Here is a 24,555-nt window from a genome sequence, read left to right on the forward strand (position 1 = left end):
AAAGGCAACATTATTAAAATCAATCATGTGGGCACAAGAATGAGGCAGGCATGGGATTTTTCATCACAGCTTGCTCAAAGCCACTGAAAAGGAAAGTCTTATTCTAAATTTTACTTACACCCTGCAGGGAACAGAATTGAAGCCAGTGGTGTTATAGTGCATCACTCTATAAAAGTTCATGACTAATACCATAAAACCATAGCTGAAGGGAACAGGTTTCTAGGTTGTATTCACAGGGCAATTTACTCTAAAATAGAGCACTGCTTTCTGTTCTTGTATGTGACCTTATTCAAGCTCTAGTTAGAATACTATATCCATGTTAGATCTTCTACATGGCAGATGATATTGAGGCTTTAAAAGGATGCAAAGAAGAGCCACAAAGGTAATTTCTAATTTAAAACAATGTAGTTACCAGGATGGTGTCAAAAAATCTGGGTCAACATACTTGACAAATGCAGACTCCAGCAATTTGATGACGTTTACAGAAAAATGGAGGGATTAGACTGTATTTATGCAGACCAGTTATTTTAATTATAAAAAAGGGAGGCCAAGGGTCATATTTACATGGTAGGGAAGGGCAAGTCTTATGATGGTTCTTCTATCCCATTTTTCGACTCATGCAATAAAAAGCTGATTCATCAAATTCCAACAAGACAGTTGGAGCGGTTTCTGCCTGTGGGAAAGGTGGGATCCTATAACGCAGGGTCCATATGAATCCTGCACAGCAGTTTAATTGCCTCAAGGAGTTAGATGGAAATTTTTTCGTCGGACCTGGTCACCCACCCCACCTCCCTGTTACCCGGGTTCTCTACGTGGTCTTTCTGCTCAGGAAATTACACAGGGTAGAGAGTGAAGGCAAAGCTATGCAGAGGCTATCACAGCCATATAGAATGGACCTGTGGGTCTTTTCCATACTATCATTTTTGTATGCTGTTTTGTAAGAAATTAAACAACACCTCCCATTCCAAGTCATAACACAAATCTGGAACTCTGGACTCAGGATATAAGGTTGGTGCTTAATACCCTTGGAGAAACCAGGTGTGGGCTAGTAAAGTGATCTTGGCAGCATTACCTGTGTCCCAAGAACATGAAAAAAAATTCACATATGCTTGGGGAAGAGAAAATAGCTAGCACAGAAATCAGAAATAGATATAACTCATTAAGTATACCAGAAAAACAAACCTGAACTACACTGGCTCACTGAAGATGGCCCTAACTCCATGTACCCATGATAATCTGCAACCAAAGTTTCTTTCTTGTAGGTAGTATCCAGTTTCCCAATGCAGTTACTTTTTCCTTAAAAGCAATCACCTCACAAGTCTGCTGTCATGTACTTTATATTGTACTTATACCAGAAAAGAAATAGAAGATTCAATGCTGAGGGATCCACCCTGTACCTATTACAGCACAGAAAAACAACTGCACGTACTGAATGTGTTTCCAAAGCTTCCCAATTTGCTTCTTTACTGAAGGTATATAAAGGATAGTGGGTAGATCTTGCCTTAGTGTTATATTAGAAAATGGGTGATAGCAGCTCGACAGCAAAGGCAATGCAAATAAAAAATCTAAGAAATGGACAGATTGCTTAAGTATTGTTACCTCATGTACCAATGCAAAAGGTCAAAATCCATTGCAGTGAGTATAAAATTTCCTAGCCTGTACTAGTGGATGACCCAATAAAACACTGTATACGGCATCCTCCAGGTAAACTTGCAGACAGTACTTCTTTTGATGCATCTCTGAACCTGTGATTGCAGCAACACTGCCAATGTTACTGAAAGACTACGAGTCTCAGTGTTGACCAACAGCTTGTGATAAATGAGTCTCTATTTTAGGCCAGGCCTGTAGGAGTGACGGTTCATATGCGAGTGCAGCATCTCACAACAGTGAAGGAGATAAAAAGATACATGGTATTGTCTCACCTTGAAGCAGATGGGACTCGTGTTGTTTTGGAGGAGGTAGTGCCTCAGCTACAGGAAGGCTTGGATGGTGTCCACATGTACGGGAAATCAAATTTGGAAAGATAAAAATACAATATCCTATGATAATTTTTTTTAAAAAGTTAGACATTGGTGTTTGGTGAAGAACATCTAATCTTAATCTGAAATGTAACCTCTGATGTGTCACACAATCAGTGTTATGGTTTTGAAAAAAATATTCGTAACTTTTTAAAGAACTATTAATTTACAGAATGCACCCAATCTTGAAACCTTGGAGGCAATATTTTTCAACTATTAATCCATCATATCAATTAAAATGCTACTAGCATTTGATCTTCTTGTCCTCACTCATACATGCTTAAGGATGCTGCTCTATGCAACAGAAGCGAACAGCACACAGGAAAGGGTTAGAAATTTAAATCCAATCCAAAAAAAACAATTTTCTGCCCTTGTTTTCTGGATACCTGTACTTCTTATTGATACATTGTTTCAAGTGATCCTTCCAGACCTCACCTAAGTGACCATTCTTCATGCAGATCCAGACACCAAGGCCTCGATTTTTACCCTGAGACAGGACGTGATGCACAAGGACGGTGGTAGACAACAAAGATGTAGCAACGTGCAATGTGGCTGTCTGGTTGATTTTAAACAGCCAAACAAAAACTGCATAAAGCTTCTGGGTTGCTTCTCGTGATGACACATCCATGAAAGTGAAGCCCACTCACACGATATAATTTCCAACATAATCAAAGACCCCGCCCACCCCAGACATTCTTTCTTCTCCCCCCTCCCATCGGGTAGAAGATACAGGATCCTGGAAGCACGCACCACCGGGCTCAAGGATGGCTTCTACTCTGCCGTTATAAGACTATTGAATGGCCCCCTAGTATGTTAAGGTGAACTCCTGACCTCACAATCTACCTCGTCATGGCCCTTACACCTTATTGTCTGCCTGCACTGCACTTTCTCTGTAACTGTAACACTATTCTGCATTCTGTTATTGTTTTCCCTTGTACTACCTCGATGTACCTCAATGTGATGAAATGATCTGTATGGATGGCATACAGTATCTCGGTACATACATCCACTGTATCTCAGTACATGTGACAATAATAAACCAATTTACCAATTTCCTGGTCATGATATTAAAGGTTAACTCCACCTCTGCAAGCAATTCTGAGAGAAAATTGTTCAGCGACTGCAAAGAAAATGGAGAAATTGGTAATGTTGCTGCAAAGAGAGGGAACGTATCCCCCCTCAGTTTGTTGGATGCTTTCCTGGTCATCTTAGATGAAGTAAGGGCCAGGAAGGATGTGTTGCTCCCCACATGTGGGAAGAAGAACTCCTTCCTCAACGCTAGAGACACATGGACAAAGATAGCAGAGTCATTCAGCATAAGAGTGAAACATCAAGGTTCTGGATCCCGTGGAGAGAGGAAATGAAAAGTTCCTTACCCAACTCCTGCAAAGCAATTGCTTGTTTGCTTGCACTCCACTATACCCCCGACACCATTCGCAAAAGTCCATAACGTTGGATCAGTATCCACATCGATTGGAATGGTAAACTGCACCACCCTGTTGCCCTCGCTCTCTGCACCTGCTCACCTCATGTTTCCACCTTAAAAGATTCTGAGAGGAATTGACAGAGCAGATGGCAAGAAGATTTTTTCTCAGGCAAGAAAGTCAGGAGGCATAGTCTCAGGATAAAGAGGGGTGGGGGGGGGGTCAGTTATTTTGACTTAACCAGAAGAGAAATATCTTTCCTCGTGATCAGTTGTTGAATACACTTAAGGCTGAAGTTGATAGACTCTTAGCCACCGAGGAAATCAGGTGATACAGAAGTCAAGCAGGAACATGGATATGGTTAAGCATCAGCAATGATCGAATGGAAATGTAGACCCCACTTAAGGGATTCACTACTTCTTCTATTTCTTATGCTCTTATATCATAATAATGGCACTGCAAAAATGCTAGGCAATGACCATCTCCAACAAGGAGGAATCTAGCTCTCCATTCAGTGACATTATCATTGTTGAATCCCCACATCGTCATTGGGGTTGGGTATGCAAGGGGGTTGGGACGGTTGCCGTTAAACTGTTAATTAAAGGAAAAAGCTACAAAATACTGTGGCTACAAAAGCAAGTTAGAGGCTGGGTATCTGCCAGCAAATTAACTCATCTCCTGGCACCCTGCCTTCCCAGGACTTACAAAGTACAAGCAAGAAGCTTGATGGAATAACTTCCACTTGCCTCTTTGAGTGCAATTCCAGTAACACCATCCACAACAAAGCAGCTCGGTTGCAGTACCCTGTACTCCACCTTAAATATTCACTCCCTCCGCCCCAGAGAACTGTGGCTGCAGCATCAACCGAATGCACTGGAGTAACTCATCAAAGCCTCCTTGACAACATGAGAGCAACATAGACAGGAACTTTAGTGAGGCAGTCATGCCAAAGGTACAGGTAGCAGGTAGTTGAGTGATCACAAGGAAAGGTAGAGAGGGTAGACAGGGAGTGCTGCATTTCCCAGTGGCCATTCCCCTAAGTAACAGGTATATCATTTTGGATACTGTTGGGGTTATGGCCTTTCAGAGGAGAACAACTGGCTCTGATGCACAGCAGGGGGAGGGTGGAGTCAAACAGAGCTGCAGTGATAGTTAGGGGACAGACAGGAGATTCTGTGGCCACAAATGAGACTCCAGGATGGTGTGTTGCCTCCTGAGTTTTTCTGGGGTAGGGGTGACCTGTACAAGAGGGACGGGTTGCACCTGAAATGGAGGGGGACCAATATCTTGGCAGGGAGATTTGCCAGAGCTACTCGGGAGGGTTTAAACTAGTCAGGCAAGGGGTGGACCCAAACATAGAAGTTAAAGTGAGCAAGTTCAGTAGGCAGGACAGGCAGCGGCAGGACAGGGAGTGAGGAAGATCTGATAGACTTAGCTGCATTTATTTTAATGCAAGAAGTCTGATAGGTAAGGCAGATGAACTCAGGGTATGGATAGGTACATGGGACTGGGACATTGTAGCTATTATAGAAACATGGCTGAGGGAGGGACAGGACTGGCAGCTCAATGTTCTGGGGTACAGATGCTACAGGTGTGACAGAGGTGGAGGTAAGAGAGGAGGGGATTTGTGTTTTTGATTAGGGCGAATATCACAGCAGTGCTTGGAGAGGATATTCCTGGGGGAGCAGCCACATTTAGGAAAATCGAAAAATAGAAGGATTAGACTGTGTTTATGTGGACCAGTGTTAAGCATTGGCCAGGACACTGTGGATAGCTTCCAACATTTCTTTAGACAGTGCCAAAGAAGGCAGACAGCAACTTGTCTTTATTAGCTGGGGCACAGAATATAAAAGCAGGAGGTCTTCATACAATTTATAAAGAAAGGTTTAGAGAGATACGGGCCAAATGCAGGCAAACGGGACTAATTCGGGATGGATTCCTTAGTCAGCACGGACAAGTTGGGCTGAAGGACCTGTTTCCACACTGTATAACTCTATAATGTTATGACCCAAATCTGCAACCAATAAAAGACAAGGGTACCAGGCATATGGAAACAATGACACTTCTAAGTTGAACTTTAAGTTGCACACCATCCAGACTTGGAAATAGGTCTCTGTTCCTTCATCGTCACTGGGTCGAAATCCTGGGACTCCCTCCCCAACAGCACAGTGGGAGCAGCTTCACCAGAAGGACTGCAGTGGTTCAAGAAGACAGCTCACCCCCACCTTCTCACAGGGCAGTTAGGGATGGGCAATAAGTGCTGGCCTCAGCAACTACATCATGGTCCCAGAAAGATACAGGGCAATGGTAAGAAAGGGAGATTGGCATCGGTTTGGACTGAGGAAGATGTGCTTGGATTGTTGGAAGTCGAGAAGAATACTAATGTGTTGATAGCTGAAGAGATGTCCTCAAAGATAAACAGATACTTGATATGAGGTGCACTAAAGGTGGGTGGCCCTACCTGGTAGAATTGTCAATGAGGATAAGGATGTCAGTGAAGATGAGAATGGTGAGGACAATGGCGAAGTCACGAAAGATGATGAGATTGTCACCGACAATGGTGCTAAGGTGTTCAGTCCAATCAGGGTGGCCATGCCATTCCCTCTAACCAGGGTCGGTTTGGCTAAGGCTGAAGATGTCCCTAGTAGTGTGGTGATCTGTTTACCACAACTTAACAATGATGCTCCAAATACTTGTCAATAAATGTGATGCTAGGGGTAAGAATTCATGTGTTGAGTTACTTAGTAAGATTTCTAAGTGATTAGTTGATAGTAGTGGTGTACATAAGGAGGTTAAGGGTAGTGAATGCTGAAAAGATCAAAAGATATGAAATACCTAATTCAGGGCGGGGAAGAGATTAGTTAGTAGGGGAGAATTCTTGACGCAAAAGTTATTTAAAGAGAATAAGAAGGCATTAGCTACGCAACTAATGGGAGGCCCAGCAAGTTGCTATTATAATGCTCTTCCAATTTCAACGTGAAAAAAGAAATCTAACATAACCAACTGCATCTTCAGCCTTCTTCAACATATTGGTTAATTGCTTCATATGAACATTTACATTTTGTTGCTAGCTAACTCAAGTAAATCTTCGTGTTTCTTTTTTTTCTCCAGGGACCTCAGATTAACATTACAAACCTCAGGCCTCAGACAAAGATGATTCCTTGGAGCAACCCATTCTTCCCAGGGACACACTATCACACAGTACAGGTCTCGCAGGAACCAGTGCACAGTGAAGTGGCATCTTGACGAAGGCAGAGAACCAGTTCTGAATGAGTCTCACAGCACAAATGAGATAGTCATACAGAAGGCACTGGTCTTCGGATGGGTCATAGGAGCTCATTCTGAGACCTTTTGAGATGGATAGGGCCTTCTAGATGTATTGGCCCTCTTTTGTTGGACATCCAATTGCTCCTTTGTGATTTTGCTGCTGCTGCTTCTCTTCCTCCTTCTCCTCCTCCTCTTCATTCCAATAAATCGTGGCTACTGCGACACCCAAGACGAGCTTCTCCAATATTTTGGTGAATGTTCTTCAAAATACAGCAGCAACAGGGGAACATCACCAACTCCAGGTTCCCCTCGAATCACACACCATCCTGACTTGGAAATATGTCACCACTGGGTCTAAACCCCGGAATTCCCTCCCCAACGGCACCGTGGGAGCACCTTCACCAGAAGGACGGCAGCGGTCGACAGCTCACCCCCACCTTCTCAGGGGCAATTAGGGGTGGGCAATAAATGCTGGGCTTGCCAGAAACAACAACATCCCAAAAAATTAATAATTGAAAGAAAACATACTTTCTGTACTGTGATGACCAGAACTATAAAGTCGAAAGATATCAGTGATCACAATGAGTCCCAAACCACAATACACTGAAAGAGCAGCTGTGAGTGACACAGCTTTATTCGGGCTGTATTCCCTTTACTTTTAGGAATCTGTTTATCAGCCAGTCCTGCCTGGGTTGCATTAATGATCTCGCCAATCTGGGTGAAGCTTGAAGTTCAGTTAAAATCATAACAGATTCCAAACTGCATCCACCACGGGACCTCAATTTACAGGTAAGCAGGGACCTCACACCTCACTACAGCGAGAGACTTATTGCCCTGATGCTTGCATCTGTTTGTATCGTGGTGGCTGAAAATGCAGTGGTTTGAGACAGGATTGCTATTTCCAGGATTTTATCCTCTCAACTGACCCTGTTTGGTGGAGTTAAAATCAAGGCCTGAATGTCAGTAGGTTATAAGACCGTAGGTGAGCCTAGTTCCCTCCACAGCTGACTGCCACATATAGATCCAGCATGATCCAGGTCCATACAATGATGCCCCAGTAGCAGAAGTCCCACCCACCTCTCACTCAAGGCTGCTGTGTTACCCCTGGTTCCGATAACATGGGACAGACCAAAGGTTAAACCTGTCTGTAAACTTGCTGCCCTTGGGAAAGTTGGATTAAAATATTTAACATTCTCCTATGTATTATTTTACACCGCATTTATCCCTACAAGTAGTATTAATAGATGCATTTTCTCACTGATAAGAAATCAGAGATGACCACAAGGTCAAAGTAACAGGACACAGGAAGAGGGCCATTATAACTGATTGTGACATTTGATCCAAGGGATTCTGAGAGTGACAAAATGAATTATGTGAAATTTCATACACTACTAATCTATCTTCGTTATTGTATGATTAGTTATAATGGCTCCCTCCATGTGGCTGTACACCACAGATCGCTTTAGTGGAGAGAATGGATGCAGGAATCTGTGGTTCTCAGCTTTGCCCTTACCCTGTAAATGATCCTCATTGTACTATTTGTAAAAACTTTGCAACGACTCACTGAAAGAATCTTCTGCACATCAGCCCGTCCCAGCAATGTTTACTTTGGAGTCCGATAATCGTTCCACTGAACCTGATTCCGTCGAGTCATTGTGCTGCAACCTCTTGATGGTGTTCTTTAAAGTCTGTCGCTTGTTGCAGAACCACACTCTAACAACCTCTCGGTCATAGTTCAGCTGCTCAGCTATCTCTGTCATTTCTTGACCAGTGGGGTGGGTGTTTTTCTCAAAATGGATGTTAAGAATTTCCAGGGCCTGCGGCGTGAAAGATGTGCGTCGTTTACGTTTCTTTGAAGGTTCACTACCAACAAACTCGGTGAGGTTCTGTATGCCAGCACGATGTCGCACTTCTGCTTCTGTTAGCCATCTTTCAAGCACCGGCTTGATCTTCTGTGCACTTTTAGGAGTGATATCCAATTTCTCAAACCTAGCAGGGTACAAAACAGCACTATGATTGTTGTGGTATAGATCGCTAATTGTCCATCTCTAAAGAAACTTAACACTCAATGTCCTTTTTCATCCTGATCACCTGTTTTGCGCTCAGGAGGCTGTTGAGTAACAGGACTGGCAAAATTAAATGGTGGGGCCAAGGTATTTTATTTTCCTCCTTGTTACTTCAGCCTAGCAGAGGACATGTTTGTGTGGCTCTGTGCCAATAGGCAACACAGCAAAAGCTGGTACTTTTTACCAATTACTCATGCCCTCAGATGAGATAATATGCCATTCTTCTAGGGCAGAGGTTTTTGATAATATGCAAAAAAATGGGTACTCTGCTAATGCTTTCAATGACCTTTTACCAGTAGAACACTGCTTCCAGTTTACACTCATTGCCGGGCAGGCACGGTAGTGTAGCGGTTAGCGTAACGCTTTACCGTGCCAGTGACCCGGGTTCAATTCCAGCCGCTGTCTGTAAGGAGTTTGTACGTTCTCCCCGTGTCTGCGTGGGTTTCCTCTGGGTGCTCCGGTTTCCTCCCACATTCCAAAGACGTACGGGTCAAGAAGTTGTGGGTGTGCTATGTTGGCGCCGGAAGCGTGGCGACACTTGCGGGCTGCCCCCAGAACACTCTACGCAAAAGGTGCATTTCACTGTGTGTTTCAACGTACATGTGACTAATGAAGATACCTTAAATCTTAAATAAATAACTGGAGACACAAGAGACTACAGATGAAAGAAACAAACTGGAGGGAAATGGACAGTTGACATTTTGGGTTGAGACCCTTCGTCTGGACTGAAGGAGCAGAGGGGAGATAGCCGGTATAAAGAGGTGAGGGGAAGGGGAGAGACAAGAGCTGGCAGGTGATGGGTGGATCCAGGTGAGTAGAGATTGACTGGCAGATGGAGTCAGGTGGGGGAGGGAAAGGTGAAGGTAGTGACACGGGCTGGGAGGTGATAAGTGGAGACAACAAAATCTGCAGCCCTTTGTCACCTCCCAGCCCCTGTCCCTATTCCCACTCTCCCATCCTCCATCTGCCTATCAACCCTCCTCACCTGGATCCACCCATCACCTCCCAGCTCTTGCCCCACCTCTTTATACTGACCATCTCCCCTCTACTCTTTCAATCCAGAGGAAGGGTCTGGACCCGGAACATCAACTGTCCATTTCCCTCTACAGATGCTGCCGACCTGCTGCATTCCTACAGCAGCTCGTTTTTTGCTTATATAATAACTATTTGGTGCCACCAGAAAATCAATTAAAAAGTGAAAATTCATATAAAGAGAAAGGGAAATTAAACTGTTGTCAGTTTATTTTTGCATATTATTCCTTTTCTGTTCTTTTAAATTTTCACAATCTTTTGTAATAATAGTATTTCTTTGCTTTTAGTTCCATTGCTCCTAATGTTGGTATACATGAGCAAGTTGCAAAAGTATATCATATTTACAAGCAGGTACCCTCACATTTGTGACTATGCTGTACTGGCAATGGTGCACATGCATCATTCTAGCAGATGACGAGTGCACAGAGACCCCAACACTCACACTGACACAGGTCCGCGAAGGACTGACTAACCCTTAGTTGTTCCACAGCATGCTGATCGCATCAGACCTTCAGTGATAATGCACAAAGTGGCGATCAAGGTCCTTTTGTCACCAGATACTCAGCAGAGGTGAGCCATGAGAGGAGGCTTGAGTACATAAGTGCCAGCATGGACCGGATGGGCCAAATGGCCTATTTCCATACCAGTTATCCTATTCAATCCTTGGTAAAGTATTGGAAAATTTGGCCTGATATTTATAGATCAATATTTCATTTCTGACTCCCTCCAAATATAACTTTATCATTTTACAAACAGGTTCTACAAAAGGGAAGGAGGGACTGAACACAATAAAGCCAACTATTTTGAGATAGAAATTAGTTTCGGCAATGGCGCAGAATGGTAAACCATCACTCACAAAACTGATTTTCTATCCCGCATAAAAAAAGAAATAGTGAAAACTGATTTTTCTCCACTAAAGTAGTTATGTAATGTTAATGCCAATTTCAACACATTTTTTAGTGCTACTAAAATTGGGTAGTGTGGTAGCACGTCAAGTCGAGTTTATTGTCATGTGCACAAGTACAGTGAGGTACAGGTACAATGAAAAACTTGCTTGCAGCAGCATGACAGGCATGTAGGTACAGACAGCACACAGAACATTAACTATACATAAATTAAGCAGGGCAGTGAAGAGAGAGAGAAAAAAAACCGCAAAGACAAGCCATTAGTGCAGAAATAAAGACACAATCAGAGACAAATCCACGGCAGTGCAAGAGGTGGTCCGTGTTGTTCCGTTGCTGAGGTAGGGTCAGGGTTGTGCAGGTTGGTTCAAGAACCGAATGGTTGAAGGGAAGTAGCTGTTCCTGAACCTGGTGGTGTGGGACTTCAGGCTTCTGTACCTCCTGCCCGACGGTAGCAGCGAGAAGAGGGCATGGCCCGGATGGTGGGGATCCTTGATGATAGATGCTGCCTTCCTGAGGCAGCGCCTCCTGTAGATGCTGTCAGTGGTGGGGAGGGATGTGCCCGTGATGTATTGGGCTGTGTCCACTACTCTCTGCAGCCTCTTGTGCTCCTGTGGGATGGAATTGCCGTACCAGACCGTGATACAACCAGTCAAGATACATGTCTGTTGTGTATACAGGCTGGAAGAATGTTGAGTAGGTAGCCAATGACATCAGTCCTCCTGTAACACTGATTTGATAATGGCGCTGCAATATTGGGCTGTGTTGTGTTTATCACCAATGAGCAAGGTGGTGCTTAGAAGAGCCCACACCCACTCAACTGTGTTATTTAAAGGGATTCTCAATAACTTGCAGATTGTTGGTGATTGAGTAGGAAATCAGGATGTTTGACAGAAATGCATCGAGTAAATCATCAGAGGAAGTGAAATTCCTGCTGGGTGCTGGGGTCAGCTGGAATCTAAAGTGATTCTTTTGCCAGAAAAAACGGGAACTTGGTAGCCATACCACTGAACTTCCAGCAGGGTAGGAAGAAGGAGTGATCCTGAAGACCAGGGTAAGCTGCCAAAAGTGGCAGGAGTAGAAGAGCTCTGGTCAGGAGGGCCCACCATGGTAGAATCTTTCAGAGGGCACATTTTACACGGGTACTTGTCTTTGAAGCAATGTCTGAGTAGATTCAGGTTCTCGAAGGAGGTGATGACTGAGATATGCTGCGGCCACAAAGCTGTGCCTGGATTCCTCTGCCTGCGGCTCTCAATATTTTCGCCTTGGCTTCTTTCAGGCTGGATCTGCAGATGTTAGAGTATCCCTCAGTACACTTCCCACCGATGCATCAGGAAGGAAAGGTACACTCTACTTAGGGCGAGGTGAATTTATCTCCTTCTACTTGAGTTAAAGAGCACCAGATAGCATGGACACAGCATTTTGTTGACATTGCAGGCTTCCCAAATATGCAAGGGATAATAGGTTGCACCCAGAATGCATTAAGACCTCTAGTCTCTCTATACTCATGACTGCGTGGCTAGACACAGCTCAAACGCCATTTATAAATTCGCTGATGACACCACTGTTGTTGGCAGAATCTCAGATGGCGATGAGGAAGATTGCAGGAGTGAGATAGATCGGCCAGTTGAGTGGTATCACAACAACAACCCTGCAGTCAACGTCAGCAAGACCAAGGAAATGATTGTGGACTTCAGGAAGGGGAAGTCAGGAGAACACACACCAGCCTTCATTGAGGAGTCAGCGGTGGAAAGGGTGAGCAGCTTTAAAGTTCCTGTGCATCAACAGCTCAGAGGATCTATCCAGGGCTCAACACATTGATGCAATCACGAAGGCAAACCAGCGGCTCTACTTCGTTAGGATTTGAGGAGATTCGGTACGTCAAAGAGCTTCCAAATTTCTACAGATGTACAGTAGAGAGCATTCTGCCTGGTTGCATCACTGCTTGGTATGGAGGCTCCAATGCACAGGATCACAAAAGGCTGCAGAGGGTTGTAGACTCAGCCAGTTTCATCACGGGCACAGCCCTCCCTGCCATCGAGGACATCTTCAAGAGGTGGTGCCTCAAGGCGGCGGCATCCATCACTAAGGACCCTCACCATAACAGTCCATGAACACTACCTCGTTATTCCTTTTTTCACACTATTTAGTTTTGTAGTTTATAGTAATTTTGCACTGTGCTGCTGCCACGAAACAACAAGCTTCACGTCATAAATCTGAATCTGAACAAATGATGCAACATCTTAGAGAACTGCAAGGGGTTTCACTCCCCAAATGTCCAATTAGCGTGCAACTGTATCCAAGGCAGCAACTCAACAAGGCTTACTTGAAAGCAGCTGGAAAACCCGTGATTTTTACCACCCAGATGGACAAGACTAGCAACTGCATAGCTACACACCACCTGCAAGGTCCCCTCCAAATCATACACTTTCTTGATTTCGAGCCATTGATAGATTTTTGTTAATCAAAGGTATTAAGGGATATGACTATGGAGCCAGGTCACAGACCATGATCTTATTGACTGGCAGAACATACACAAGAGGATAAATAGCCTATTCCTGCTCCTATATTCCAATGCAGGTTGCCTTTGCTATTGCTCGTACTCAGGTCTTGCAACCAGGCTGGTACTAGCTTGTTTGCTTGCAGTGGTAAGGCTGCAGGTGGCCCTGAAGGATGACCTTGAGCAGTTCTTGGCTCAGCTGCAACCTGGGCGAGTTGACTGACAGATATCAGCAAGGACAATGGCAGAATGTCAGCAGCTGGTGACTTCTGTCATTGTAAGACGGCCAATTTGTCAGGTGACACAATGGCTCAACACTTAAGAGTCGCTGCCTCACAGCTTCAGTGACCCGGGTTCAATCCTGACCTTCGGCGCTATCTGTGTGTGGAGTCTGCATGTTGTCCCTGTGACTGCGTGGGTTTCCTCCTACATCCTAATGACTTGCAGGTAGGTTAATTGCCCCTAGTGCGAAGGTGAGTGGTAGAATCTGAGGGGTGGGGGAGGGGGTGCTGGGGGGAGAGTGGACGACAATGTGGGGAGAATAGTTTACAGGGAAAATTAGTGGGGCATGAGGTTGGCCTGTGAGCCGGCAAAGGGGTGAAATGGCCTTCTTTCTACGTTATGGAGAAATGAAATTTATGCTCCATGAAATTGCACTCACGGGGCAGGCACTCAGCAATCCTTATAACAAAGGAAGATGGATTGATGGATTGCCTTAACACCTTAAAGCTCCTTTGAACAATGGCACCCAGAACTGAGGTAACACCTGGCCTGAGCTTCCCTCCAGTGTTCGGATGTTGGGTGGCTTCTGCTGCAACAGAAGCTGAGACATCAGCCGACAGATGCTACACCTTGGTTGGGTCTGCAAGTGTTGGAATCGAGCTGGCAACAACTTCTGCACCAGAATGGATGATGGCCAAGTTCCACACAAGGCATCACAAAATTTGCCCCTGCTTCTTGACATCTCACACAGGCATGAAGGTAGACCTACTCGTGGCCCAATCATCCCACAGTGTTTCCCCATCAGCCTTTCTGCAGGGCGTTCAATTTAAGTCCTCCAGAACAGAACATGTGCACAACTCCCACCTCTGGGGACCTGACCCCTAGGCTATTTTTAACTCTTTACTCTGGTTGCAGGACACTTGTGATCAGTGACTCACCACCTGTAAACGTGGCATCTAAGCCACCCTCTACAGTGGGCAGTGTGCCAGCATCTGAATTGGTGCCTGTGAGAGACAGACTGCGAGTGTTACAGAATGCTTTCAGCAGTGGGCAAGAGTTCTTGGTTATCTGAAAGAACATAAGCAAAAGGGTATCATCAGAGCGGGGGGTAGGGGATGTGAGAGGAAGGGTGCTCAAACCATCGTCATCTCCAATAGCCTCTATGCTGCCGTTGACCGCACTCTGTAATGGCCAGTACTCTGTCCTCCACATATGTGATTGATGTGTGCTTGTAGCCTGCTGGTTTGTTGCTCCTGGAATCAGGAGCAGGAACTGCGACACAATCTTCTCTTCAGGTCAAATTCTAGGTATTGAGACCAAAGGCAATATCTTGGTTCTGCGCGCACCAGAAATGAACCAAGAAGACTTCAAAAGATGACTACATAGAAAATACTTTAAGTCAGTCAGCTGCATTGACCAGGCCACGTCATTCACAGGCCCAACATCAGACTCCTGAAGCAGACCCTCTACCCCGAGCTCCGTCACAGGACGAGATCGCCAGGTAGACAGAGGAAGAGATCCAGGGACATGCTCAAAGCCTCCTTGTAGAACTGCAACATCCCCACTGATTCCTGGGAATCTCTGACCTACGAATGCTCCAAGTGGAGAAGGAGTGTTCAGGATGGGATTGGGAACCTTGAGTCTGTGCATCAGGAGCACACACACGGAGACCTGTGTAAGTGGTGGAAGGAGTGCCCCACCTAACAAACTACCCACCCACCCCCTCACACACCCCCTGCCCCGTCTGTGGAAGAGTCCACATCGGCCTCATTAGTCACTTTAGAAATGGAGTGGAAGCAAGTCACCCTCAATCCTGAATTAGTGCTCAAGAAGAACAAAACTAAATCAAATAGATTGGAAACATTGCTGATCTGCATGGATTTCTATACACCTTGAGGCTCAGTTCACTGCTGAGTATGCTGGGTTGAAGCGTCTGATTAGCACAGGGAAGCATCCAGTTCTGATGAAGACACCCAATGGAAGAAAAACCCTACGGCTTGCTCTTGAATAATGACTAGCTTGCTGTGGATTTTCAGCCCTTTCTGTTTTTATTTAGAATTCCTAGATTTTCAATGTTTCCATTTTACCCTTGCAATAGATATCTTTGTTTCTCCTGTTACGTATTGCTTTGTGCCGAGTGGCTTTGTTACCTGCAGATGGCTGACTGGCTGTAGGCAGGCCCCTCCGCTGCACTTAGTGCCTGTCCAACTTGTGTCTGTGTCAGCCCAAGAGATAGTCGACGGATCTTAAAATTCTTTGCAAATTCACGTATCTCTTCCAAGTTTATTCCATCCACCTCAGTGGGTGCATTTTGAGGCTCTAAAATAACAGAACAGAAAAACTTGCATTTATGCAGCAACCTTCACAAGTTCAGTGTCCCAAAGTGTTTTATAGCCAATGAAGCAACTTAAACGTAGTCCCTGTGGTAATGTAACAGTAAATTTGTACACAGCTAGCTACCACAATCAGCAATGTTAGAAGGACTGCCTGAGGAGGGGGGATGGAAGCAGAGTCCCAACATTCAAGCAGCATCTAGATGAGCATTTGAATAGCCAAGGCATAGAAAGCTACAGACCACCTGGTAAATGGGATCACTGTGGACATGGTCCAGCCAAAGGGCTTGTTTCGGTGCTGTTAACCCTGTTTTCAGTGATATTGGTTGAGACAATATTCCAGATGGGATTCCTTTGTGAGAAAACAATTAAAATTGCTCCATAACTGAGATTCTTCTTTTGACATTGTTTGGAGCCAGCCAGACTCTTTGGTGAAAATTTTAATTCTGGCTCTTGGTGGAAACTGAACCCTTAGCCCTCCTTGGATCATGTGTTGGTCATCAAGGCTGTACCAGGAACTGCCTGAGGGGTAGTGTATGTGGGGACTCCGTATCACTATGAAATTTTGCATTGTGGGATGTCGAGACTAGAGGCTTAAGGTGAGGGGTAGGAGGTTTATTGGGGACCTAAGGGGGAATTTTATCACACAGAGGGTGGTTGGACCACGCTGCCTGAAGAGGTGAAGGCAGAAACCCTCGTGGCATTTAAGGAGCATCTAGACAAGTACTTTAATTACCAAGACATAGAAGGCTACAGATCTAATGGGGGTAAATGGGATTCGTGTAGATCGGTACAATGGGTGGCATAGACGTGATGAGCCAAAAGGCTGTTAAAAAAAAAAGCAAGAAAAGCACTAAGGTTTATTTCTTGATAATTGAAAAGCAGAGAAGTTACTTTAAACCACTGAAGAAACTTGGCTGGATTATGCTTGGAACACCATGAGCAGTTCTGGTCTCTTAAGATGGTCACTAATAAAGCCGAGTAGGGAATTCAGAAGAAGCTACTTTGACTCGAGTGTGGCTTGAATGTGAATCTAGTACATGGACTTATTAGGGTGAGTAGTACAGATGTGTTCAAGGGAAAGCTCATGAGGGAGAAAGAAATAGAAGGACATATGTATTGGTTGATGTGGAGAGGATCGGGAGAAGGCTCACCTGGAGCATTCAGTCTGCTGGGTCAAATGGTCTGTTCCTGTGCTATAAATACTGTGCAATGCATACAAGACTTTAGAAGGTATAAATAACTATAGTTATTGGTATATAGATAGTCAATATAAATAGAGTGATAATTCGTGGATCACTAATTCATTAATTAAACGACTGTGCGTATTTAGTCCCAGAAAATTTTGACTGATTTTGTCTAATACATACTGCTGACCAGCTGTCCAACACTAGCACTGGAAGGAGTGTTGCTTGACGTAACAGGGGGTTCAGTCGGTGCAGCGGATGTGGTCGGTGTCACGTTGGGTGGTGCAACAGTAGCTATTGCCTGGAAAGCTTGTACCTTAAAGAAAAGAAAGGCAGATAAAGTTCAGAAATGCTTCCTGTGACTTCCATTTAGAACACACTGGCCCAGTATCAGAGATGCTCTGCTCAAGTACCCTTGGGTTGTCCCCAAGAAAATTCACTCTCACTGCCACCAGGTGCTTTAACTTTTTTTATATATACAGTATACTACAGGCAGGAATATTTAGGTTTCAATATGTGCTGATATTCATTAAACTTTGCAAAGATGTTTCAAAAATATTATTTTTAATCAAGGTTTCTGCACCTATATTGTGCTGCATAAGGATTAGAAGAGTGCAAGAAAATAAAGTACAAGGGCCATGATGAGGTAGATTGAGATATCAAGAGTTCATCTTTAGCATATGAGAGGTCTGTTCAATAGTCTTATAACAGTGGGATAGAAGCTGTCTCTGAGCCTGCTGGTACCTGCTCTCAAGCTTTTGTATCTTCTACACAATGGGAGGGGGGAGAAGAGAGAATGACCAGGGTGGGAGGGGCCCTTGCTTATGTTGGCTGCTTTCCTGAAGCAGTGGGAAGTGTAGACAGAGTCCGTGGAGGGGAGACTGGTTTTGGTGGTAGACTGGACCGCGTCCACAACTCTCTGCAGTTTCTTATGCTGGAAATCACGTTATAAAAACAATTATGACAATGGGAAAAACCAGGTTGGGGCTAGAGTGTTTCAGACTCGCAATAATAAAGTTGTTTTCCCCCCACAGGATTTTCAAAAATAAAGGTGTTTTTAATATCAGTAAGTTTATTCTGTTACTGCAAGCTAAAAGTCCTAAAGACTGTATGTTACCTTGTTTAATAAAGTATCCTTGCAGAGAAATGATTGCTTGTTAATTTCCAAATGGCCTCCTGTGGTGAAACTAGCAGCCTGTGTTCTTAAGGGACAATGTTGCCTGATTACTGTGGGGAGGTTACATGGAAACAGTATTTTTACCATGCCCCCCCCACCCCCCAAAGACTATTTTTAATCAAGACAATTTTTTCCTCTGCTTGTCAATTTCCAAACTAACTCTAAGTGGTTCTCTACTTCCCGATTGAAATGGTGTTCTAACGAATTTGGCCCCTGTAATACAAATAGCATTCCCTAATTCATGAATCGCGTTATATGCAATTTGCACTATGCAAACAATTTGTGTTCTCGCAGAACTACCCATCCTGGCAACAACTTTGGCCCAGAGTTTTCTGCTCCAAGCTGAGAGTGGCTCTCCAAGCTCAAAAGTTTGGCCAACTTACAGGCTGCCTTTCACATGCCTTTACCTGCCCTACGACTTCTAATCTGTGCTGTGGTGAAGTCGATGGATGCTTGATCACTTGTAATGGGGCTTGCTTGCAGAAAGCCATGGAGGATGACCATCAGCAGCTCTGGGGCCAGATGGCCAGGATGCCAAGTGAACTATTTCATCATGAGGACCAGCAGTGAGGGCATTGTTGGAACGGCAGCAGTGGAATTACAAATGCTGTCACCTTGAGAGAGGACAGCCTATTTGCACTCAATGGAGCTGCTGCCATTAACCAAGGCCAGAGCATCAGAAATCATTGTAATCTGCTGGGCTGCTGGAATCCCAAGACACCTCAAAACCTCTTACTGCATAGGAATTCAGAGGTGTTACGTTATGACAGCTGCTGCGGTCTGTGGTTGTGCCTGTAAAATAGGGGAATAATACTTTCCCAACTGAGTTATATGTCTGTGTGGTGTGTCTGCCATTTGTAAGATCTGCCTGAAACTGTTGCTGTAGGGGAAGGCAAATAGTGGGATATATGAACATTAAGTGATGATTTATTAAGATGGTGCTTGGTAGTGCTTGATTGTAATTCTGCAGTTGCTGGTAGATAAAATTTGTTGATGGGTTCAATGATCATCAGCACACAGAAGAGGACATTGTATTAAATTACTTCCACCACCAGGACCAGGTCCACGGGGTATTCACCCAGCAACTTGTAACTTCCTCCCAAGGCTGGAGTTCTTTCCAAGCCCACTCAATTGCCACGATTTCTCTGCGTGCGTCCCCAGCCGTGCTATGCCTTCCAGCAGTGGTTGCTGGGAGTGAGCACCTCCACTTTAAGAGCTGCAGGCATAACTTCGAAAAGTAAAGGTCACAGCTAGCTGTTGCGCAAACCTTCTGGAATTATTCCCCATTGCTCCTGCATTAATATGAAAAAATGCGCAGTGAAGATACTTAAATGGACAAGGGGTTGCAAGAGATGGAATCACAAATTATATGTGCAGAAGTCACAGAGACAAATGGATGCAGATCCACTGCACAAGAAATGCATGGCTTTCAGCATGAAAAAAAATTCTCAGACTGACTTTGTAATGCTCAGTTCCTGACAGCAGATGGCAGTCTACACCAGCCAATCCATGGGAGGAACTATCGGGTAGATTGTGTATAATTGTTCTTTCTCCAGGCAAGAAATATGAAGTGAGCTGAGCTTGGACATTGTGTCTCAGGGTCAGCTGCTCAATGGGCACCTGGCAATTAGAAAGACAATGGTACAAAGCTAGATCTAAATAAATCTTCAGCAAGGATTGCAAGTCTACTGTTAAGCAAAAGGAAAGAAAAAAAACATTTTATAATACATAAAGGACTCAGCAAAACAGTAGGAGAGTAAATCTAGGATGAGTATGAAAATGACATTTCATAGTTTACAATGGAGAATTTTCCATTATTTTAGAAAAGGGACATCTACGGCAAGTCACGGTGAACATCAGAAACTCCCCTCTTCATTATAAATTACTATTTTAGTGAAAACAATCCTCCTTTGCAAGCTTCGCACACAACACATGTCACACCAAATGTGTATGACAGAATGTCGTAAGTGACTCAAACCTAGCAAGAAAAATCACTTGGTTTGATGGTAATGCTGTCACCTCATAACTGAAACACTCCATCCTGGGCAACACCCTGGTGAATCCCCTCTGCACCCCCTCCAGTGCAGTCACATCCTTCCTGTAGCACGATGACCAGAACTGCACACAGTGCTCCAGCTGTGATCTGACCGATGTTTTATACAGTTGTAACATAACCCCCCTGCTCTGTCATTCTATGCCCCGGCTAATGAAGGCAAAGATCCCATAGACATTCTTCACCACCTTATCTACCTGTGTGCCACCTCCAGGAATCCTTGGACTTGTACACCAAGTCTCTCCATTCCTCAATACTCCCAAGGGCCCTACCATTCTTTCTATATATCCTAAACTTATTGGTCCTCCCAAAGTGCATCGCCACACCCTTATCAGGATTACATTCCGTCTGTCATTGCTTTGCCCATTTTACTAACTGATCAATATCGTCCTGCAGCCTAACACTACCCCCCTCACCATCAATAACACCATCAATTTTTACGTCAGCTGCAAACTCACTCATCACACCTCTTACAAACACATCCAAATCATTAATGTTTATTGTTAAAAGTAAGGATCCCAGCACCGATTTCTGTGGTACGCCACTGGTCATAGATGTCCAATCACAAAAAGCAACCTTCCAACATCACCCTTTCCCTCCTATTACCTCACTAATTTTGGCTCCAATTTACCAACTTGCCCTGGATCCCATGGGCTCTAACCTTTCGGACCAGTCTCTCATGTGGGACCTTGTCAAAGGCATTACTGAAGTCCATGTAAACCACATCTCATTAGCGGATGCAGACTTACCTGCAAGCTACTGTTACTCATCTATCTTTGCCAGGTCTTGTCCAATGATATTAAAATCAGCCTTCCCCTATTTCAAGACCTTAATTTCTAGTCCACCCTTATCCTCCAGAACTACCTTGAGACGTACAGAATTATGGTCACTATCTCCAAAATGTTCTCCACTGACAATCTAACCACTTGCCCGACGACATTCCCTAAGGTGAGTTCCAATGCTTCTCCTTCTCTGATAGGACCAACTAATGTACTAGCTCAAAAAACTCTCCCGGACACACTTTAAAAGTTCCATCCCCTCTAAGCCTTTAACACTATGGCAATCCCAATTAATATTGGGGAACTTGACATCCCCCACCACTATAACCTTATTACTCTTACATTTCTCTATGATTTGCCTAAACGTCTGCTCCTCTCTCTCACACTGACTGTTGGGAAGTCTGTAGTATAATCCCAGCAAAGTGAATGCCTGCTTTTTGTTCCTAAGTACTACCGATATGCCCTCATTTGAACAGCCTTCTAGGATATCCTCCCTCATTACTGCAGTAATGGACTCCTTAATCAATACTGCAATGCCATCTTCTCTTTTACCCCTCCCACCCCGGACATTCTCTCTCCTCCCCCTCTCCCATCGGGCAGAAGATACAAACACCTGAGAGCATGTACCACCAGGCTCAAGGACAACTTCTATCCCACTGTTATCAGACTATTGAATGGTCCCCTAGTATGATAAGGTGGACTCTTGACCTCACAATCTACCTCGTCATGGCCTTGCACCTTATTGTCTGCCTGCCCTGCACTTTCTCTGTAGCTGTGACACTTTATTCTGCATTCTGTATGGTTTTCCCTTGCACTCCCTCAATATGCTGTTGTAATGAAATGATCTGTAGGTATGGCATGCAAAACAAAGTTTTTTTTACTGTACCTTGGTACAGGTGACAATAATAAACCAATTTACCTTCTCACCTGAACATTCTATACTGCAGAATGTTGATTTGCTAGTCCTGGCTTTCTTTCAAACAGGTCTCCGTGATAGCAACAACATCATATTAACATGTGCTAATTAATTCCCTCAGTTCATCTGTCTTACCTGTCAACATACTATAATCCAAAGTGAAAATAAGTGCAAATTTAGCCTTGCATCCATCCCATGTGCATGATCACACAGATGTGTGATCTTAAAGCTTAGTTCAGGGTCAAATATGACACCAGGCCTGCAAATAGTCTGGAGCAACACACAATCTGCAGGAGCAACGCAGTGGGTTGAGCAGCATCTGTGGGGGGAAAGGAATGAGTCCTGATGCAGGGTTTCGACCCAAAATGTCGACAATTCTTCCCCCCCCCCCCCCCCCACAGATGTTGCTCGGCCCGCTGAGTTCCTCCAGCAGATTGCTTGTTGCTTCAGATTCCAGCATCTGCAGTCTCCTGTGTCTGCAAATAGTCTGGTTCAGAGAAAATTTGACTCATGGAATTGTCTTTGGCCCCCATCTAGAACTCAATAGCTTTGTCTTTCCAATACTTAAATATTTTCCACTTGTCCAGTACTGGACATCAGACAAGCAGTCTGACCATTGACAGACAGTGGAGGTGCCAGGAGAAGTTGCGGTAGAACCGAGTGTGATCAGTGCTTTTGGATGATGTTGCCAAAAGGCAGGAGAAACCGGAGCAGGCCAAAGAACACATCATTGTGAGGAGGCACGGGGTAATGGTGTGGTGAACTGTGTCAAAGGTTGCAGATAGGTTGAAAAAGACAAAGTCAGATGGGATGTTATTATCAGAGCTTTGAGGCTGCTATTTTGGTAACTTGGCAGACTGCATATCTGATTGGACAGATTCAAACGAGGAATTCCAGGGAAGATGGGTTCTGGTATGTTCAAGGCTTCAGAGGGAAAATGAGGTTGGAGAAGGGCCAGTCATTTACAAGGATGGAGGCATAAAGGGTTGTTGTTTTGCAGAGAGGGTTAATACAGAGATCTTTCAATATCAGCAAACATGGGAAACAGGAAGGGATGTCGGATGTTCAGCAATTTGTTGGGAATACACTGAAGGGAGCAGGAGATGGCTCTCATAGACCAGAGGAGCATGCAGAGGATGCAAACAGAGAAAGAAGCGAGTTGAAGGCTAAGGCTGGGGACAGCAGTGGCAGTTTGGCCTGACTGACTACGGGTGGGCAGGGAAATGGCAGCTGCAGTCGAGCAAATGCTCGCTTGGTGGGAAAGAAGTCCATGGGCTTGTTGTTGGAGGTAAGAGGGCAAGGAGCTTCAGGAAGATGGCCTTCAGTGTGAAAGAGAAGTCAGAGGTTCCCTTCTGATCCTGGAATAGGGAGAAGTTTAGACAGATGAGAGAAGGGCTCAATAGGGCTCTGTGTGGTCCAACCAGAATTAACAGTGATTAACAGCTAAACAGCTGTCTGTCATATCAAGACCACAAGACAAAGGAGCAGAAGTAGGCCATTTGGCCCATCGAGTCTGCTCCGCCACTTCACCATGAGCTAAACTATTCTCCTATCTAGCCCCAATTCCCGGCCTTTTCCCCATCCCTTGATACCCTGACTAATTAGATCCTGATCCTGCCCTTCTCTACGTGATGTCAGTAAGATCTAGAGCAAATACTCCTCCCTCCCCTCATGTATTGGAGCACATCAGGCAGCTTGGGTTTGGGTTTATGATTTTTAAAAAGTTTTGCATGTTATCTGACTCAAACCCCTGCCCATTTTTGGGCATTAAAATTCCCCTTGATCTGTCTGACACCTACCTCTAAAGAGCATCTTAACATTTTCAATACCAACAGTCCTTGTAGCTGCCTGCGCGACATTGTCAGATTACACTTGTGTTAGGAAATTCCTCTGGTGGTGTGGGATAGTACGTAACTGCAACTCTAGAAATGTTCAGGTGTGGTCATTATAGTGCTTTAGAAATACTGGTTGGTTGTAGTAATTAATCAGGACGTGGCGTTGGTACAACTGGTTACTGGCAATGATTTTGGTGAGGAGGCTTGTTTGATTTCTGTATCCTTCATCTTTGTAGCACCAACGAACAAGAGCAGTTCTTCTTCATGCTGTAATTCTGTTAAGAAGCACTGATGTCTGATCCCTGTTTATGATATAACTATTTTATTTAGCAGCTGTTCTTTGAGCACAGATAGTCTGTGGAAATGCTGTTTCTATTGGATTGTCTTGCATCTCCCAATACACGAAACATTTTTTTTAAAAAACTGAGGCACACACGGACTGGAAACAGATAATAAAATTACACTTCACAGAAGGAATAATATTTGCAGTATACAGTAAGCAGTATCAACAATATATACGTACAGTATAAGCAGTACCAATATATTCAAATAGAACAAAATGAAAAACACGATGACGCTGGAGGAACTCAGCAGGCCAGGCAGCATCCGTGGAGAAAAGCAGGCAGTCGACATTTCAGGTAAAGGGTCCTGACCCGAAACGTTGACCGCCTGCTTTTCTCCACGGATGCTGCCTGGCCTGCTGAGTTCCTCCAGCATCATCGTGTTTTTCATCTGGATTCCAGCATCTGCGGTCCTTTATTTCTCTCATTCAAATAGAACATTTGCTTGGGCATAAAGGTAAGCCATTCCTTATCAATTTGCAGTGTTTAAATTGAATTTGCAA

The 24,555-nt window shown here is 44.4% G+C and overlaps 1 protein-coding gene across 1 annotated transcript in view; it reads right to left on the bottom strand.

Annotated features, from left to right (window-relative positions):
- Positions 1–24,555, bottom strand: part of pou6f1 (POU class 6 homeobox 1) — a 29,150-nt gene that overhangs the window by 618 nt on the left and 3,977 nt on the right. Inside the window, exons 4-6 of the mRNA XM_052009612.1 lie at positions 17,135–17,267; positions 15,582–15,750; positions 8,274–8,698 (exon numbers count right to left, since the gene is read on the bottom strand). Coding sequence (XP_051865572.1) covers positions 8,293–8,698; positions 15,582–15,750; positions 17,135–17,267 — 708 coding nt within the window. The 3' untranslated portion in view covers positions 8,274–8,292. The remainder of the gene's footprint in view (positions 1–8,273; positions 8,699–15,581; positions 15,751–17,134; positions 17,268–24,555) is intronic.

The sequence above is a fragment of the Pristis pectinata genome, chromosome X (genome assembly GCF_009764475.1).
Source record: "Pristis pectinata isolate sPriPec2 chromosome X, sPriPec2.1.pri, whole genome shotgun sequence".
Lineage (NCBI taxonomy): Eukaryota > Metazoa > Chordata > Chondrichthyes > Rhinopristiformes > Pristidae > Pristis > Pristis pectinata.